Genomic DNA, 20,524 nt, shown 5'->3' on the forward strand with positions numbered 1-20,524 from the left:
TATCCCACCACCAACCCCATCTTCTCCGTCCTCCCTTTTTGCCGCAATCGACATGGGCACCAACTCCTTCAAGCTCCTTATCGTCCGGGCCCACCCCACCGGCTGTTTCCTCCCCCTCTTCCGCCGCAAAGACCCCGTCCTCCTCGGCCGCCGCCACTACCACCAAACTCCCACTTCTCCTTTCGCCATTTCCGCCTTCTCCGTGCTTCGCGCCCTCAAAGCCCTCAATACCTTCCAAACACTCCTCCGGGCCCACAACATCCCCACCACCCACACCCGCTGCGTCACCACGTCAGCTGTCCGCGAAACCGCCAACAAGTCTGAGTTCTTGGAAAACGTGAGGGAGAAGACTGGATTGGAAGTCGAAGTCTTGAGCGGAGAAGAAAAAGCCAGACTTGTTTATGTGGGTACGCTTCAGGCGTAGTCGGAGAAGACGGTGGCGGGCAGTCGGAGAAGATGGTAGCGGGCCGTCGTAGAAAAGCTTGTTCCAGTCAAGCTCTAATGGCTGAAAACAGAGGAAATGAGAAAATGAAAAACGGTGTATTATACTGGAGAAAATGAATCCGGCAAGAAGAACGAAGGAGCTCAGCCGGCAAGAAGGCTGAAGAATCTGGGCTGAAGAATGGCTGAAGAAGGGCAGAAAAAAACTGAGACAGGGGAGGCTGAAGGGAAAACGGGAGAGAAAAGGAAAATGAAAACGAAAATGGAGAAAATGAAAACAGCTTTTTTTCGTTTTCTGATTTCCACAAAATGACAAAAACGATTTTGTTTTTGTTTTTTAAAAAAATCTGCACCAAATGCGTTTTTAAAACCCGTTTTCAATTTTTTACTTTGAAAAACGTGAAAAATGAAAATGAAAACAGAAACAAACAGGCCCAAAAATAACATTAAACCTCAAACGACATGGATTGGAATGATGGTTTTTTAATGGATTTGAATTACGGTTCAATTTTATTTTAGTAATATTTCTCATAAGAAATTTAAAATTTAAATTTAAATTATAGTTTAAATTTATGAAACAAACAACACCATAGTAAGTTTAAAATAACTTATTTCAACAATAAACATAAAATTAAAATAGCAAAAACTTGAAAATGACGATAAACGGACAATCATAGCAATATCATACGAGATCGACTTAAATAAAGCTTCAAAACAACACTAAAAACGACAGCAAACTCAATAAAGGGTGTATATATATACACACACACAAAGGTATGTATGTATATATTACAACAACAACAACAACAAAAAATATTAGAGTATCTCCAAGACTTTAAATTAGTGTGCCATGCTAAATTTTCACGTTTGACTACGACTGAAACTCACTCTTTAATACAATATTAGTCTTGACGTTAAAATTAACCTATGCTATATTTAATGATAAATTTAAAAACAAATATAAAATATGCTAATTTTAATATTTAATTGCTACGTTAATAAAAAAAATATTAGAGTATCTCCAAGACTTTAAATTAGTGTGCCATGCTAAATTTTCACGTTTGACTACGACTGAAAATCACTCTTTAATACAATATTAGTCTTGATGTTAAAATTAACTTATGCTATATTTAATGATAAATTTAAAACATGATAAATTTAAAAACAAATATAAAATATGCTAATTTTAATATTTAATTGCTACGTTAATTCATAAACCTTTTAATATAATGGTTACAATATTTACTTTTTTAAATTACTTTAAAATTAAAAGTGAATTTTTACAACTTTCAATCCATAATTATGATCACAAAAAGTACTTTATCTAAGAACATCTCTAATGCAATAGTATTGATGTGCTAATTGCAAATAAAGCATTTGAGTGGAAAAAAACTCTCCAACGTAATATTATTTATTATGCTAAATTTTTCATATGCTATATTTTATGAAAAATTTTTCATTAAGTATAGTATATGAGAAATTTAACATTTGATTGCTATTGGTTGAAATATTTATCCTTTCATGTAACCATTGCAACTTTTACATTTTTTTAATTATTTTAAAAATAAAAGTTTACTTTTACAACTTTCAAAGCCTAATAATTATGAGAAAAATAGATTTAGCATTTCAAATAGCATTATGTATTAGAGTAAAAATGAAAATACCATACCATATCACACTTTTTGATGCCAAATATAACATTAGTATTAACATTTAGAGCATCTTCAATCCAATGCTATAGTTGATGTGCTAATTACAAATTTAGCATTTGTGTGTAAAAAATACTCTCAAATATAATATTATTTATTGTGTTAAGTTTCTTATATGCTATATTTTGTAATAAATTTCTCACCAAATATAACATTTAGAAAATTTGACATTTAATTATTATTGTTTGAAATGTTTACTTTTTATATAATCATTATAATTTTTACAACTTTTGAAACTTAACAATTATATAAAAAAATAAATTTAACATTACGAATATATTTAAACAAAAATAAAAATAATATATTATATCACATAAATATACAATTGATATTAACATTCCAACGGTCTTACCTTAGTTTACAAAAACGTTTGCGCATGGCAAATTAAAGTGTCGTACGGAATATACCGTCGTATTACAGAAACAAATGTCGTTTTGGTTTTTAAATTGGAAAACACAAAATTAGAATCACGTTTGCTTAAGCCAAACAAGAAGAAGCAAGGAGCTGCTGTAGAACAGCATAGGAGTTTCCATGGAGTTCAGACCTCGCGATTACTCCGCCGAGGAAAAATCCCACGCGCTGCCTCGCACACGCTCCGCCGATCATCCTCTTTCACCTTCACCATCTCCGTCTCACCTCCAGGTCTATAGTCATATCGATGATTTTTGTTTTTTTGTTTCAAATTTTCCATTTTCTTCCTTCTTCTCTCGTCGCTGATTTTAAGCATCCGTTTGGCTGCCAAGAAAGTGCAGTTAAAATTTTCTGACTTACATTTCTGCTAATTAAAAGCTAACGGTACAATTATCAGATAATCGCTTCCAAACTAGAAAGCGAAGTTTGATTGAATTCTTCTTCACCATCCAATCAAGCAGTGAAATAATCGAAAAAAGAGACAAAAAGTTTAATTTTTTTTCCCCAATTCGACGGCACAAAATTGAACAAAATTCAGAAATTGTTGACCAAGTTCAGTGATGCTCTTCAGATTGTCGCTGTGGACCAAGGAAACGACGACTTCTTTGATCCTTTGAGAGCTTCGGACGACAATGGAGCTGTCTCCGGGATCGTTTCGCAAGATTCCGAAAGTATTTCCGATGCAGAACTTCCTAGAGCCTCTCTGCAAAACCACGAGAAAGAATGGACCTCTTTCAAGAGATTCTTAATGCAGAGATTTCCTGTCTCAAAAATGGTTTCAGTTTCTTCGGTAATCACTTTTTTTTTTTTTTTTGTTCTGATTATACTAGTTCGAGATTTCACATTCTGCTTTCTCTTTAAATCTGGTATTTCTTAGGTCTGATTCTGTGTTTCAATTCATTTTAACCTCTGGAAAATTTTCATTTTTGTGAGGAAATGTACGGTATCCTCCTCTTTATTTCAATAGAATTCAATGTCTGGTCTTATTTTTATGAAGTGGTAATATGATTACGAAGCAATACTTTATATTGAATTTTACTAAAATTCATGTGATTATATCGCAATTCTCTCTTTTCTAGTGTGTATTTAGTGCTTCAGTTTTGATCTTTCCTTGTCTTTTCATTTTTTTTTTCTTTTGGAAATTGCAGATGTCCGATATGATAATAAAAGGTGGTGGAACAAGTATGGAAGCCTATCCATTTTTCTTCTCTGATTTTTCTTTTCCTTTTTTTTTTCTTAATAATGTTTGTTGTTTTCTATGGAAGTTAAATTTGGTCAATGACAAGCATTAATTCCATGATCAGAGCAATTATTGTCTCTTGCGTTTATTAATTTACTGATATGCTAATTCGTAGCACATGAAAAATCCTCAACAAGTAAGCATTTGGAAGAACTGGAAGACCCAGAAAAGTTCTCAGAAGAAGGTGCCAAAATTATAACACGACAAGAGTATGTCTCCCGGTTACATGAGCTCAAAGATGAAATCATTCGTGCGTGGAATGTTGGTGATCGTGTCACGGCTTTGAAGTTATCTATAAAGGTTATTTTGTTCAAATTTGTTTCCTTGGTAGATTTTTCATTTTTGCAATCAAGTTTGTATGCCTTTAATTAGGCTCCTTATTCAATACCAATATATGGTGAAGACACTAGTTTTCTTACCATTTGTGACTTCACCTATAAATCTCTGATATGCAACACTTGATGTGTCTATTTCTTGAATTTTTTTTATTATTATTTTTTTATATTTATTTAACACGTCCATTTAGCTGGTGTGCAAAGGAAATTATTCTTATCCATTTGCTGCAAGACTTTTATCTCTCTTTATCGTAATATTTAGGACCACATATACCATTAGCATACAAGATTATGTGTAATTTTTTTTTCCCTTTCTATTACAGTATTACTTGAAAGCATTATCCAACTTTGAGAGCAATTCTTGGTTCTGCAGGTTGCTAGGCTTTTGTTAGATACATCAGTGTCACAATTTTACGGCACGGTTTTTGTTCTTGCCACTGATGTCATGGACATGCTTGGGGATATGGTATGGGAACGCATCAAAAGGAAAGCTGAATTTTCAGAAGATGGAACCAGATTGTGTTCTTTACCAGGTCTTTCCATTTGATTTCTTTCTTTCTTTCTCCAGTTACTTTTCTGTCAACAGTAAAGCTACTGATACATTGTTATGGTAGTGCAGTAAGTTGAATAATTCTTGATACTACATATTAGCTTGTTTAGGTTCTATAGCAGCTTGTGTTGACATACTGCTGTGCTGTATTCTCATGTCAATATTCCAGAAAGTGTCATCTCGCTTGGATTATAACTCTTGTTGATTGAGGAAGTAAATTATTCATAATTAAAATGCTCCCAGTTTTAGGCACCCTTTGATTTATAGCAATAGTGTATCTCGATCTATTGATAGCACTTTTTGATAGTGCTAACATTATTCATTACTGACAGATTAAAAACTGCACATTTCATAAATTGGAGAAGAGGGTAAATAAGCATCCATGAATTGATAATGTGTTATCCATACCACTTTTCTTATTACCTTGGTCCTTTTTCGTTCTTACCAGTTATTCATATATCATCTCTAGGTTTGGACAAGAATGTTGGCTCCGTTACTATGTAGCAGCTTCTTGCTTTTTCCTGAAACTCCTTTGCAATTTGTGGCAGAGAATTTCAAAGCAAGTGATATTTGCTCTGATGCCAAAGAAACCTGCAATAATTGGTTTTGCAAAATTGGTGCTGTCCGAGAGCTTCTTCCACGCATGTGAGTTCCATAGCGCGCACACACGCACACACACACACACACACACACACACACACACACACACACACATATATATATGTATTTTTTAATCCTCTGGAATGATAATTATTGCTTTCTTAATTTTCTAAGCTTTAGGATGTACTCAGTTTGAATAAAAAGAAGTTAAATCTGAAGAAAGAATTAGGAAGCTAAAGTAATAAGGAAATAAAGAAAGCTAATAAGGGGATGACCTCTACTGTCCAAAGGAGAGAAGAAAACCTCTTTCTTGTGATATCTGAGAAGGCATTTAGCCTACCGGGTTTTCTTAGCGGCAATGAAACGAATTCCTGAAAAAAAAAACAAGAAAAAAGAAAAAAGAAAATCTAAGCACGGGAGTTTTGAAGAGTGCTATAATGCTATATTCTTTGAACTTGATTTGATTCATGTTGCAGTTACGTTCTGAGAATGTTACAGATGCAACTTCACCTTAAGTAAGAAGTGACCATATCATCAATGATACCCGACTTTTAAAAAAAGAAATTTCCTCTACTATGTTATTTGTTAAGAATGATGTTTACTTGTGGTTAATACGTTTGTAACTTGTCTTAACATTTGTATTAAATAATAAAACATATGAGCTTCCTAAGTTTTTGGACTGACGTATAACTTTTGAACTAGTCTGATTATATTTCTTTCTTACTTTCTTTCTTTTGTTTTACATAGGTTTATTATACGTCTCGTCTTTTCTGGTGTAAATATTTGCTTAATTATCTCTCTATCTCTGAATATGGTTCTTCTTGGTTGTTTATCATGTTGTATTTTAGTTACCTGGAGCTGGCAATATTGCCTTGCCGATGTTTCTTGGATGAGAGGCCTCAAGACTGTTTCCAACGCTTGGTAATGATGATAAGAGGGCTTGGAGATCCACTAGCATCTGCATATTGTCGTCTATACTTGGCACGTTGTATGCGGAAATTGCCTTCTTATGATATTGGTAAAGAACTGCTTCATGAATGTATATTCTTTTGGATACCCTGTGATTGAGCACTAGGAAATAAGAGGAAGGAGATTATTAGAAAAGTTGCATAGAAATTTTGGTGAGATATATGCTGGAAGGGGGTGTGGACTGAAGTTCTACATTGACCTCATTGACTGATCTTAGTTTGAAGTGCTGTAACCCTTCATTCTGTTTTAGACATATTAGCACGCTTCTTTGAAATATCCCTAGGGAAATGAGTCTATATAACTTTGAAAATGTTATGGTTAGAAATTAACTTAGTTGCGTATGGGATTATTCTGTAACAGCATATCTAGTTAGATCTGTTAACGACATCAAAATGCTATTGTCAAGGATCATACCGGCAAAGGGCGCTGTGGTACGAAATATTAAAGACAACAATAGATTGCTTGTCAGTCTGATGGAGCCAACCATCGAGTTTAGTATGAAGTGCATGTTTAAGGATGCATCTCAGGTATGTTACGGGGTTTGTGCAGCAGTGATGCCCGTCTTTACATATACGTAGCAAACGAGTGTGCTATTGCATTATATGGTATCCTTTAGGAACACATGCTCAAACTTTTTTAACTATTAAAATTGCTACATGTGAGGATTATATCGATATCTTATTCATCTCTTCTATAGTCTGAATTTCTCATAACATGAATTTTCTTTTTAGTATTTTTAGTTTATCAAAAGAAAAAAAAAAGATTAGTGCTTTCACATGATTTAAGTTTTAACTAGTTTGTTATCAGTTGGTTGGCATAATGGTTGTTTATATTTCTTTAAATCTTTATCAAAGAGGCAAGTAGGTAAAATACTCATGGAGCTTGGACTGGGAAGAAATGAAGAGGAGTTGTTTGGAACTTTTCCATGTGTCTCAGTTGTTCTTCATCATCTACTCAAGGAACTTCCAACTGAAGTATTTAGCTCAAGTGCCGTGAAAATCCTTCATGTAATTGAATGCAGTAATGATAATTCCTTTAATCAGGTATAGTTTGCCAACTGACAGAGTACCATTTTTTCTTCTTGAACTTCTAAAGGACAAAAATTTCAGTAATTAGTGCATCCTTGACTGGGACCCACTTCCTTATCTTTAATCTTCAGTATGAAGCTTTGCCCTTGGGTCTTGGCTCATGTGTCAAGGGTGTCCTAGGGGAAATTTAAAACGCAAACATTCCACAAAAGTAGAAAGATGGAAAATTCTTCAATAAAATGATACTGAATTACCTCTCTTTTTGGTTGAGAAAGTGCTTGAATTACAGGTTACTTGGATTCAGGCTTTATGAAAATAGATCTCAAACAGAAAATGTCAGTGCTGTGGTGGATAAAATTATCCAGGTACTTGAGTTCTGTACTCTAGTTTAGCTCGACTTCAGAGTTTGATTAAGTATATATTTTTTTGCTGGTTTATTTTATTTTGTTCAAGTATCCAAGCGTACCCTTTAGTAGATGACGTAGTTATATGAAAGACTCGCATTAGTTTTGGCTTTTTCATTGCTCTATAAATCATCTGTTGCTTTCAGGCTGATATATGTTCCTTTTATGGTGCTTGTTCCTCTAGGTTGTTTATGAGAATATTGTCATTCAACCAATATATTGACATACAGATACCTATTTCAGGTTGCTAATCAGTATGAGAACTTTGATGAGTACTTGAAGGTTGTAGATGCTTTTGTGGATATTATTCTTGAAAATCAGATGGTAAGTGGATTTGGAGACCTTATGATGCTTACTGTGTGTATGTTTATGTGCGTACTAGGTTAAGAATCTTTGACTTGAAAGTATCTGCAAACGACCATGTCTCCTTATGACATTCGTGTAGTTACACTGATATCTTCGAATTTATAACGTGATTGTATCATTATTAGGGTTTTTAGCACAATTGTCCCCTCAACTTGTCGTGGTTTAGCAAATTGCCCCCCATACTCTTAATTTTGATAATCAACCCCCCGAACTTGTAAAATTGTCGCAATGTGCACCATTTTACTAAATTTGCTGTTTTTTTTTTTAAAAATAGTTTAAGGGATTGAAAGTTGAGGAATTGAAAAATTTGCATTACATTTGAATTCGGATGTTAGAATTTTTCATCGAACGTGTTTTTTCGACACTAATTTAACACAATCATTGTCAAAATGGGGCATGTTGTAATAATTTTACCAGTTGAGGGGGCAAATTGCCAAAAATAAAAGTTCAGGGGGCAAATTGCTAAAGCCATATAAGTTCAGGGGCAAATGTGAAAAATATCCTTGTTATTACGATGACCCTTTTCCTACGCACAAATATTAGCTATATACTATCTAAGTTCTCTCTGTGGATCTAATCATTGATTTCAGGATTGCCATCTGAACATCATTTTAGAAGGTATTTCAAGGCGGGCATGCAGTACAGGGACTGCTGAAGATGAACAAGCGAGTTTGCAGTCCATCTTGGTCAAACTTCTTTCTCATCATAATCGTATTGAAGATGTGGTTGCTTTGGTAAACTTCTCTGAAAAATTTTCCTTTATTCTTTCTTTCTTTCTTTCTTTTAACTCTCTTTGTCATGTCTTATAGCAGAACTTTCCCAAAGGGATCATAAAGGCTCATTTTGCTTTATTTTCTATTTTTGGATGGTCTTAAGATTTAGAATATTGTATCTTATTAAACTGCCCAGAGAATTTATCATATATTCTCTATGCAGAATCATTTTCTTGAGATCTTAGACATATTGTACGGAAGCTCAAGGACCATCGTCAATATGCACATCCTTAATATGGCTACAAGGTATATCCTTGATGCTCTTGCTGTTCACAGGAAATTGAGATTCATACTGTCTACCCTGCACAAGACCAGCCCCTTCATGCCTTTTTTTTGTTTGTTTTTATTTCCTTCCTTGTAAAGCCCATATGAGTGAAATACTTATTTTTCGAGGGTTGTTTCATTGGGCAGGAATGGTTATATATGTGATCCAACAACCATACAGCTGCTTTTTGAAATATCTCAGGCTCTATATGACGCTATAGACTTTGTGAATGTGAAAGATGCTGATAACCAACCTGGACGTTTGATTTCCCGTTTTGTTAATATGGTAACTAATTTCAGCTATTCCCTTTTGATTTTTTTAATTGTAGCAATTGATGTGGGATATTTGCTTATATCTTCCTCTGTTTTCAGGTTGATTATGGGGTAGAGATGGAACGTCATTTAACATTTTTAGTTGAATGTCGTGGAGCTTTTGGGGGCATAGATGGGCTAAAGGTCTGTAGTTATTTTCATTTCTTCTGCTACCATCTAAAATATTGTACATCTAATTGTTATTTTAGAGATATCACGAACCAAATTTGGTCACTTGTGGGTGGAGGATAGCTCTACAAGTCTTGATGTAATTCTGTTTGCTGCAAAAACTATAGATGGATTCTTGTCTCTGTCCATATTCTGAATTTGAACAAGTAGTTTATCTTTTATTTATTTGCAGGAAATTTTAATTCACTCCAGCAATTTTTTGGCCGTCAAAGCTTTGAAAGACGGCAGCAAACATCACAGTTTCATCAAATCGTGCATAGCATTTGGTGAAGTCACACTACCTTCTATTTCATCTCAGATTAGTCAGCTAAATCTATACCTTGAGACTGCGGAGGTAATTCTTGTAGTTATTATGTTTTGTACCAGCTCAACAACAGTTCAACATTTTCGCTTCTTCGTGTGCCAATCTGTTCAGGTTGCTTTATTAGGTGGCTTAGTATCTCATTCAGAGGGACTACTAAATTCAGCAATCAGCTGCTTGCAAAGTTTAGATAGGATGGATGGTTAGTTCATCTCTCTGTCATTAGAGTTCCTGAGAAATATTAGTCATCTTATAGGATTATTATTCAAGATGTTTCTTCGAAATAGACTTGAAGATTGGTTATTTCCAACATTCAAATTGACAACTTTATGCTAATTCATGTTCATGTTTCTTTGGATTTGTTCTTCCCATGATATGCTTTCCTAATTATCTCTCTTGCTAATTTTGTTATTTGCCTTCTAGATTTATACACGTTTATATGACTTGCCTTTCATTTTATGTGATATCATGGTTATTTCACTTTTTTATGATTGCATAGGCTCAAAAGTGCCAAAAGATGTTGATTGGATACTCTCCTTAGTTCGCAAATTATGCAGTCTCTTGGTTATGATTCCAGGTGCAGAAATCTAATTTATTTTATCCTGCTTGTAGGTTTGTGTTTCATCTGTTTCATTTAATTGATAGTCCATCTATAAGCGAAGAATCATGTCTTTTCTTATGTGAAGGTAATACTGAGCTGGGAGCTACTTACTTCCTCAACACCATTTTAGTACTTGTAAACTCGCAGTCATGGTAAACTACCCATTACATATTTTTTGACATTATGATTTTCCATGTCCTTGGTCCTGTCAACAAATTTCCTTTGCGGTTCGCGTGTTGACATTTTAAGTTATTGTTTCAGGGCAAAACCGAAAATGAGGGCAAAGGCTTTTTGTTCAATAATTTCACTGTCAGCAACCTTATCTCAAAATAAGCTTCCTTATCGTGTTGATCATGGAAAGGTAATAAATAATGAGAAGTAGGTCAGACCATGTGAATTGCCAGTTATACATAGAAATTAAAACTATTCTATTTGTCGAAGTTAAATGGTGTAACCGTCATTTAAACGATTTGAGAAAGGGCTTTGACATAATGATTGTTTTATTGTCTGTAGAAAAGTAACTCTCCCATTTAGGGGTTGTACAAGCTTCTAATTATCTTATGAATGGTGTGATTTTCCATTTTAATTCTTCAGGTTCCAGGAAATGACTATCTATACTACGGCGATTTATCATATTTACACGAACTTGCCTCATTTTCGAAGTTGGTTCTTCAGCACCTGATTGATTCTATTCAACAAGAACCATCGTTGGTAAATATAGCTAATTTTGAACGTAGCCACTTTTATTTTATTTTTTTTCATTTTTCCTATTTTGCTGTTTCTGATTATGATTGTACTTTCGTAAACAAAGGCTGCTCGTGGAAGCCTGGCACTTGAAGCTTGCAACTGCATTGCATCATCTTTTGCTGTAAGCTCCCCGAATACCCGACTGTACTTTTTCTGTCTTTTATTAAATTAACTGCATGTACTTGAAATCTATGATTGTTGAGCTCTCTTACCCATGTCACCCAAAGTACCAATAAATATATATATATATATATATGAATGAGTTTTCAATAGTTACCACCGATCTAATTATAGAAATAAATGCTTACCTTATGTACATTTTCTGACGGGGTTGTTTAGTTAAGGGATTCGTACCCCGATTCGAATCATGATTCATGATTCGCTACAGTATTTTCTCTCACAAAAAATACACGCAAATCGAAATAGTTCTAATCTCATGATTCTAATTCATGAACTAAACGTCTGTGTTTTATGACTTGCTATAGCAAGTAAATCAACAATATAGCCTTAAGCATTAATTATAAAGATTATTATGTGCTCCCGAAATTTATATGTATCCAAAGAGGACTCAAGTTTTGTGCAAGTTATATTGTCTTTATATAAATCTTTGAAGTACACTCCTCTTTTTGTGTTCACTTCTCTCTCTCTCTCTCTCTCTCTCTCTTATTTTATTTGCTTGTTTTGCAGCCAAGTCCAGAGATATCTCTAATCTGCTCCAAACTGATGGAAACGGCCAAGTCATGTTTGAGCACTAGGGACAGATACCTCCATTTGACTTTCAAATTTTTGGACAAATACTTGCCTTCTTCTGAGGTGGCGACTCAGATTGCTGCATGAGGAACGCACACATTGGGATTGCCTTGCCTTCAGTACATTATTTACACATGGTTGGCTTTTGGGGTATTCAATGTAAAATATTGTAATTCCTAATTGTTTTATGGTATTCGTCTCTGGCTCTTTACAGAGACCTTGTGTAGACAGATATTTTTTCTATTATGATATTGTTTTTTTTATTACGATTTACCAAAAAAAAAAAAAAAAAGCAAGTGAAAATTGCTAAACTTACACTTAGAATATATGAGTCCGGATTTTTGTCACACTCTTAATTGATACCATTTTGATTAGTACAGTTATTTAATTAAAAAAAATATCAATTAAGGGTAAGGAGTAAAAATGGAGACGCGGGCACTTTAAAAAAAATTTGTCTTCCTTTACCTTATCTAGAGGTATGCGTGTGTTTTCAAGAACTAAACGAGTATATGGTTCTCATGAAAAGTGAGCCTTGGTGGGGAAAAAAAAAAAAAAGGGATTGTCTGGCCTCAAACCGAAATGAACGACACTAAATTATCCAAACTGAAACGACAAGTCGTTTACAGATTTAAAAGTTTGCAACTTGTCTTTGGCTTTGACTTAAGAGCAAACGACACGTAAGTGAAAACTATATGCGGTGTTTGCAAGAGGAACCCAAAGCAGATTTGAGTTTAGACATAATTTTATGTAAAATTTTTTTATTATAGTAGAAAAATTAACTATAATTTTTTATAAAAATTTTTAATTATAATAAAATTAAAATTAAAAATTTAAATTAGTGAAATAAATAAACACTTAAAATACATACCACATGTCGTCTAATCTATTTGAGAAAACTCCAAACAGTAAAACGACGTGTCTCTTTGTCCTTCGTTTCTTGCAAATTACAAATACATAATAGTAAAAGGGTACTTCAGCAAACAAAACATTCTCTTTTATTCTTTCCTTTTCCTCTTTCTCTGCGTTTCTGTTCTATTCAGATCGATCGGAGTCGCAAAAAATCCCAATTTGAAACCCCAAAAACCACTTTCTCCCAATTCGCATCTAGGGTTTCCGCCATTTTTCTCCAAACGGTCGATCGGAAGCCATGGATCTGGTGGTGATTGGCCGCCACGCGCTTCTCTTCGACGACGACGCCAGCGCCGCCTTCGTCAACTCCAAGGAGGCTCTCGTCGAGTGGAACTCGCTCTCCATCGATCGCTACGACGTCCGCCACCTCCTCTCCGCTCCTCCGCCGCCTCGCAGTCGCCGCCGTCCGCCGCTCCTCCCCGACGGCACGCTTGAGTCCGAACTCGATCGCGAACGGTACCTCGATTTTCCGCCGCCTTCGGATGAGCAAGAGCAAGGTAAGCAAAGAAAAAGAAGAGCAAAGATTGAAACTTTTGCTTAATCTGATGCGTTTTTCATTTCATTTGACGGATGATTAAGTTATTAATTGATTATTTGTGTTTTAGAAGAAGATAAAGGAGGAAAAGATTGGATTTTTTAGTTCTAAGTGGAGTTCAGAAAAATGAGATCGAAAATTTTGCTTAATTTAGTAACGAACGATAAAATTATTGATGATTCATTGATTTTTTGTGCTTTAGAGGAAGATAATGTAGAGAAAAAAAATTGGATTTTGTAGTTCCAGGTGGAGCTTATATAAATGCAGATCGAATTTTGTTTTGACTGTTTTATGTGATGGCAAGATGCCTATTAAGTTGAAAGGAAAGTTCTATAGGATTGTAATCTGTCCGGCTATGTTATATGGTATTGAATGTTGGGCCATTAAGGTACAACATATATTTAAGATGAGTGTGGCAAAAATACGTATGTTAAGATGGATGAGTGGCCATATGAGAATGGATTGCATAAGGAATGAAGTTATTCGTAGTAAAGTAGGTGTAGCACCAATAGAAGATAAGGTGCGCGAAGACCGTTTGAGGTGGTACGGACATGTCCAACACAGACCGCTAGAAGCACTAGTTCGTGCTTGGAGGACATTCTTATACCTAATACTAGGAGAGGGAGGGGTAGACCAAGAATTACGTGGACCGAAGTAGTTAGGAAAGACATTCTAGATCTAGGCCTTCAGGAAAGTTTAATTTCGAACAGAGGTACGTGAAAAAGTGAAATCCATATAGCCGACTCCCATTAAGTTAGGATTAAGGCTTGTTGTTGTTGTTGGCAGTTATTTATCTTGAGCTGAATTTCTGGGGTTGAGATTAGATATGATCTGCTGTCTTTTGTGGAAGTGCTTATAATTTCTGTATAGAGCAGCTAGTTTCTGTGATTTCGAAAAGGCTTTTAGAGCTTTGAGAATTTGATAACTTGCTGAACTAAAGGTTCCGATTTGTGGTTGGTATATAATCGTAGTAAAGCTCTGCATAATCGTCGATATTTCTAGAGACACTCGATCAAGTGGACTTTAATGTTTTGGGACCGGGGGGGTTGGTTGTTAAGCCTATGACTGGCTTATGGGGTCAGTTTCTTGTTGGCAGCTTTGTTATACTTTTCCAAACAATTTTTCAGTTTGCAGGATGGAATATAAATTTGCAACAATTCATCTATCAGAGACACGAGTAAGAATGTTCTTGTTAATGATTTTTCCCCCTTGGTGTTTTTATATTTTCTCCCTTCGTGTTTTTATATTTTCTGTTGCTATCCCTGTTTGAAACTAGCTTCCTATTGTGTATAATTGGCTCCATTGTGGGTTACAGTGGTTTTGTTATTTTATATAAGTTTGATATTAAATATTCTACCTTGTATCCAGACGCAGGTAAAGATGAAGAACCGGTGGTTGATGGTGGCTACCATGCTATTACCTTCTCTTATGGAAATTCAGGTGAAGCAACTGCGCTGAAAAATGATGATGTTGAATCTGCTTTCCACCCGCCATTTCCTGTGCCAGAAAGCTTAATTCAGAACCTAGTAAGTATTTCACTCGTATTTTAGCCCTGCCGGTCATGGAATACGAATGTTGTGTGTTGGATGCTTAACCAATGTGGCCTGACCAGATGATAGTTCACTAAGGTGCATGTGTTATTCTAAGGCTTACCATGTCTAAGTTTCAGATGCTCGGAGCAGAGATGGCGTTCTTGTGATCCAAGTGGCTGTGCAGGTGGGATTAGGATGGTAGAAATTCCTTGAATCTTACTGCTTTTGAGCAAATCGGATGAGACATAACTTCATAGGGTTCTCTTTCTTGATCTTAATTGTTATTCAGATTATGTGAGGTTCTATGGGTTTATGTCAGGGTTAATTATTATGGTTTATTCTTGGTATTTATGTATATGAATTAATATCATTTGAGACCTTGCATATGTGAAATGTCTTAATTTTGAAATGGAAATTTGTTTCTCTTGTTTTACAGCCTCCCACGGAGAAGGTACATCAAATCATTGCACGAACTGCTATGTTTGTCAGCAAGCATGGCGGGCAATCAGAAATTGTTTTGAGGGTAAAACAGGGAGACAACCCAACATTTGGGTTCTTGATGCCTGACCATCATCTTCATCCCTACTTTAGGTTTCTTGTCGATCATAATGAGCTACTTGATGGGAAATCCCAAGGAGAGAAGAAAGATGATAACGGACCTAATCAGACTGGTGGTGCATTGTCTTTACTCGGTTCTGTATATGGGTCTGGAGAGGACGAGGATGGCACAACTGAGGATCTTCTACCTGAAGCAAAATCAGACAAGTCTCGGGAAACTGTTGATGCTGGTAGTATGACTGCTTCTTATGGAGGAGAACAAATGGAATCTTCAGGAAATACAACTGCAAAAAATGACGTCATTTCAAACCATTTGAAAGAAAAAGTGCATGTCATAAAACGGAATCGTAGCATTAACACAGTCAGAAGTTCCACTACATCAGAGACGAAAAGGGATGGGGATTCCTCGGGGTCGGTTGGTACTGCCACCAGCAAGTCACAGGAACCTGCAATACCTAGCACCTCCAAGGTTGAACTACCTGTATTGGAGCCTCCATCTGAATTAAAGAGAGTGGTTGAAAAGATAGTTGAGTTCATCTTGAGGAATGGTAAAGAATTTGAAGCTGTTCTTGCTGAACAGGATCGTAAGTTTGGAAGATTCCCATTCCTTTTGCCGTCTAATCCATATAATCCGTACTATTTAAAGGTCCTCCAGAAAACTCAGGAGGTAAAGTTCTGCACTCTTACTTCTGTGCGCCAATTTATGTCTTTTGCATAAGGTTTCTATTATATCAGACAGTTTTTTAAATCTTCACGTGTTAAGAGCATTAATTAGGGAAAGGGGAAATCTCGGCCGATATCGTACCCGCTTTCTGTAGTTACGATATCTGTAAACTTTTCCATTTTATACAGTCGTGTTGCTAATATAGTCTTTTGATGTTTGTTGATGTGTTTTCGGCTTGGTAGTTGCTTTTCACATTTATATGCTTTGATGGACATTGTGTTGTTCTCTATTTTAAGGATCATAATACATGACCATATGTTTTAAGTTAATAGGGGACGCTGTTGGATGAATAATTATAATTATCCTTTATCTCCCCATTCCTCTTTCTAGTTGTTTATTAATAATGTGAATTTCAGATAACGAGTACCAATGCTTAAAGGTCCTTTTTATTTTCAACAGTCTAAGTTAGCTGGTAAGGGCCGCGTTTCTGAGAAGCATGAGTCAATGGGGCATGGGATAGAAAAGAAAACTACAGTGTGTAGAGAAAGTGATGCACTTACCTCAGGATCTATTGATGCTGATATATCGTACGATTACGATAAGAAAGAGAAGTTTCGGATGGTACTTGGAAAATCCAAGAAGGATGGACAAGATCCACCTCCCAAAGTTAGCCAGCCACAATGTGAGTTTACTGTAGATGCAGATGCTGCTGCAGCTATCCTTAAGGCCGCTACAAGTGGCATTAAGAATCCAAGTCTAGAACTGTTCCCAAAACTATCAGGCGTTGGCATTGGTCAAGGCCCCAGCAATGAGGGCAGACAATCTTTAAGCCTTGGGAGTCTCCACACATCTCAACCTCAGAGTTCCGTCCAAAGGCAAACCACAGTTGGGGAGCCTAGCGTTTCTGTCCCTGTAGCAAAGGCCATGGCAGAGACGGCTGCAAGAACAGCCGCTAATGAGGCTGATTCATCTGAAGCATCCTTGACCCGAGAACAGAAGCTGAAGGCTGAGAGATTGAAACGGGCAAAGATGTTTGCAGCCATGGTAAAAAGTGGGGCCGCACCTTTAAAACCGGATCCATTGCGCAGCTTATCAGTTGAGCCAGCTGGATCTGGCATTTCCTCCTCAGGCAATGAGGTTGTGCATCCTGCTGGAAAGGAGAGGGAGGGGAGTTTGGTTCCGGCAGATGTTGACACTCTGCACAAGATCGAGAAGTCTAAAAAGATAACTCTCGTCGACAATTGCAATGAGCGAAGATCAAAGAGGATTTACAGGTCAAGAACTAAAAGAGATGATGAGGAGGAAGAAGAAGAACTGAAGGATGAAGAAGATGAAAGGGACCACAAGGACTCAAGGAAGAAGCATAGGTCTCATCGATTGTCAAGCCACAGTAGGGACAGGCATAAACACAGGAAAAGACACTCTTCCAAGGACATAGACTCTCAACACCGTCATAAGCATGACAGAGATGAGTACTCTGATGACGAGGATCAGCACTCTCAGCGTCGTCATAAGCACAACAGCTCCTCTGATGACAGTGAGCATCAATCCTTTAGGAAAAGGCGAAAGCATCATAGCTTTGATGATGATGAGCATTGTGGTTCTCGACGCCACCATAGACATGTGGACTCCTCAGATGACGAACATCGGCGTACTCGACGCAGACGCAAACACGGTGGCTCCTCTGATGATGAGGGTCAGCACCGGAGCAGATCCATTAAACATAGGAAACATCATTCCGAAAGAGAAGTGGAATTAGAAGAGGGAGAAATCTGTGCAAAGTCTGATCAATCGAAAGCAAATGAAAGTGAAGGAGCTAGTAGGGAAGCCTCTGTAGATTTATTAAAGTCGCATCGACAAGAAACCGCTCCATCCCAGCCCTCTGAAACCACGGAGGTCTCTGATGATTTAAGGGCCAAAATCCGTGCCATGTTGATGGCAACCTTGTAATAGTTGGAGGGCTACTTTTTATTACTATTAGTATTGTTTTTCACAACTATTGTAGTGACAATTGTCACGATTTCCATCATTTATGTTAATGCGTAAAGAGCTCTTTTTTTCCGTTCCTATACTGTTCTAATTTCGAAAATCTGATATGCGGTTTAATTTTGTTGAGAGAATGTCAAAACGATATTATATAATACATTTATCTGATTGGTGAACGGACGTAGGGATGTAAAAAATCTTACTAATTACTATTTTATATAACAGAGTAGAATTGGAAAATAAGATTGTTGCCAAATTACGGAGATGTTTGTTTCTTATTTTGAATCATGATTCACAATTACCTTGTTTTCCACACAGAGTCAAGGTAAAACGGAGCGGAGCCTAAGGGAGCCTCAAGGTAATTGATTTACAATTACCTTCAAAAAAAAGTTGTTAAAAAAGAAAAAACTTTGAATTACTATTTAACAAAATAAATTATTTTCACCAAGGGTGAATATCGATTTACATGTGCATATTTCTTATATATGGGAGCAAAATAGACATTTGACAAAGAAGGATAAAATATCAACCCAAAAATTTCATTTAACGTAATGAATAAAACATCTGAATACACGAGTAACAAAAATCCAGCATACAATTCATGCTGGTCAAATGAGTCAAATGTCCAGCAAGAAATGAAGAAATAACTAAAAACTAAAAAAATAAAGAACTTCTATGAGCATCATCAGATTATCTTCAAAGATAATCAGCAGCAATAATACTTTTCTTCTTCAGACTGATTCCTCTGGCGAGACAACTGTTGATCCACTAGTTTGCTGCTCCAAATTCTTTTCTGAGCTTTGACTTTTCCTCCTCAAAACGACATACCAAGTGAAAGCTTCCAAAACGACAGCAACACAACCCAACGACACAATAATCCCAGTATAAGCGTCTCTCCAAAATTTTCCTGGCTCCAATATATCCAATCCTTTGTACACGTTAAAGACGCCAAGACCAATTGTGGCATACCCAAAAGCATAGTGAAACACATTCCAAAACACCCTGTATTCATGTTCTTTCTTAGGCCTCAAGAAACCACCAACCAATGCTTGAATCGTTGCGAGGGCAAAAATAGTTCTGCCAATACATCTGTGGCCACTGTACTCAATCCCTGCAGATTTAGCGCCGAGCCAAAGCCCTGTTCCCCATCCGACTACTCCGACGAGATAACCCGAAAACTGACACGTCACATGAAGATAAAACCAAGCCGGATCTGCCGCTTCAAAAACCTTAACATGCCTAGCTATTATGGCACCAAGAGGCATGAGGAAACCCCAACTGACGGCGTTGATTATTCCATGAACATTCTTCATTGTAGCCCTAGAATCTCTTTTGCTTTCTTCCACTTTTCCCGAGAGAAAGTCGATGGTTCCGAACGACCAGAGATTAGGACCGGACAGTTCATGCATCGCCGGAACATCCCCGGAAACTTTTCCTTCTTGCCAAACTTGGTTTACCACAGTGGCATTGTAAGGCAGTTGTAGAGTCGCAAAGATGAACATCTCATCGTTTTCATAAGAGGCGGAGATATCAAAAACAGATAAACTGAGATTACCCTCTTGAAGCTGAGTCCCGTAGCTCGTTAAGGGAGAAGTGTAGGCCGAAACTCTCCCATCGGAACGTTGAAGAGCTATCAGAGCCTGCGAACCGACCATGCCTGTTGAAGTAGGGTTTATGGCCCACCCGATCCACGACGATCTCGAACCGCTCAAACCCGATTTTCGATAGGCGATTTCGACTTTTCCCGATGAAGGAATGTAGTTCCAGTGGAGGGTCGAGTCCAGAACCGGAAGATCATCACAAGCTGCAAAGGTTTTTTGGTTTGGAAATCGGTTGGTCATGCATGGTTGTGAGAATATGGTTGAAGAGAAGGATAAGAGGGCAAGAGTGAGAAACAAGAGAGACGTCATGATGAAAATCTTTGTCACGATGATCTCGGAAACACTTTATTAGAGTGATCAAACTGATGAGAGAAACAGAGAATGAAGCAGACACTGATTGTGAGAGAACAAAGCAGCACATGCACACACACATATATATACACAGTGGAGAGTAATCCTAGTCCTTGTACAAGTCCAACCATATCTCTTTATAATATTATTAGATTAAAAACTGCAAAATCGTATATGATTGGTGTTTTTCTAATCATGATTGGAAACAAATAACAATCGATTCCTTTTTTGTTTCTTTTCTGTTTTTGTTTTTTGTTTTTTGTTTTTTCCTTTTTGGTGGTACGAGAGCATTTAAAACTAATAATAAAGTGTCAACATAAGAGTCCTACTCCAATTCCATTACGGATTCTTTAGCATTTAGCATTCAAGTTTGAGACGTCACTTTTAGACTCTTTAGA

The 20,524-nt window shown here is 36.5% G+C and overlaps 3 protein-coding genes across 6 annotated transcripts; 2 read left to right on the plus strand and 1 right to left on the minus strand.

The window, feature by feature from the left end:
* Positions 1-2,678: 2,678 nt before the first annotated feature.
* On the plus strand, positions 2,679-12,299 carry LOC21391447 (UPF0505 protein). The gene is made up of 23 exons (XM_024165906.1): positions 2,679-2,792; positions 3,133-3,351; positions 3,710-3,743; positions 3,917-4,101; positions 4,510-4,669; positions 5,235-5,331; positions 6,135-6,304; positions 6,616-6,782; positions 7,110-7,298; positions 7,559-7,648; positions 7,931-8,011; positions 8,644-8,787; positions 8,990-9,072; positions 9,238-9,376; positions 9,463-9,546; positions 9,764-9,925; positions 10,007-10,094; positions 10,392-10,469; positions 10,579-10,645; positions 10,755-10,854; positions 11,088-11,204; positions 11,305-11,361; positions 11,928-12,299. Exons 1-23 carry the CDS (start codon positions 2,682-2,684, stop codon positions 12,075-12,077), a joined length of 2,772 nt encoding a protein of 923 aa, XP_024021674.1. The 5' UTR covers positions 2,679-2,681; the 3' UTR covers positions 12,078-12,299.
* A 698-nt stretch (positions 12,300-12,997) lies between these two features.
* Positions 12,998-18,255, plus strand: LOC21391448 (splicing factor, suppressor of white-apricot homolog). Of its 4 annotated transcripts, none has more exons than XM_010098567.2 (4): positions 12,998-13,396; positions 14,803-14,960; positions 15,403-16,191; positions 16,648-18,255. In XM_010098567.2, the coding sequence occupies exons 1-4, from the start codon at positions 13,138-13,140 to the stop codon at positions 18,136-18,138; spliced, it is 2,697 nt and encodes an 898-aa protein (XP_010096869.1). In that variant the 5' UTR covers positions 12,998-13,137; the 3' UTR covers positions 18,139-18,255. The 4 variants fall into 4 exon arrangements, with proteins under 4 accessions (XP_010096869.1, XP_024021667.1, XP_024021668.1 ...); XM_024165899.1 differs by lacking the exon at positions 12,998-13,396 and adding an exon at positions 15,098-15,150 and having other exon boundaries at positions 14,897-14,960; XM_024165900.1 differs by lacking the exon at positions 12,998-13,396 and adding an exon at positions 15,104-15,150 and having other exon boundaries at positions 14,904-14,960.
* Positions 18,256-18,905: 650 nt separating this feature from the next.
* Positions 18,906-20,156, minus strand: LOC21391449 (cytochrome b561 and DOMON domain-containing protein At5g47530). Its single transcript, XM_010098568.2, has one exon. The coding sequence runs from the start codon at positions 20,082-20,084 to the stop codon at positions 18,906-18,908; it is 1,179 nt and encodes a 392-aa protein (XP_010096870.1). The 5' UTR covers positions 20,085-20,156.
* Positions 20,157-20,524: the final 368 nt, after the last annotated feature.

This window comes from Morus notabilis, unplaced genomic scaffold (assembly GCF_000414095.1).
Source record: "Morus notabilis unplaced genomic scaffold, ASM41409v2 Scaffold1652, whole genome shotgun sequence".
Lineage (NCBI taxonomy): Eukaryota > Viridiplantae > Streptophyta > Magnoliopsida > Rosales > Moraceae > Morus > Morus notabilis.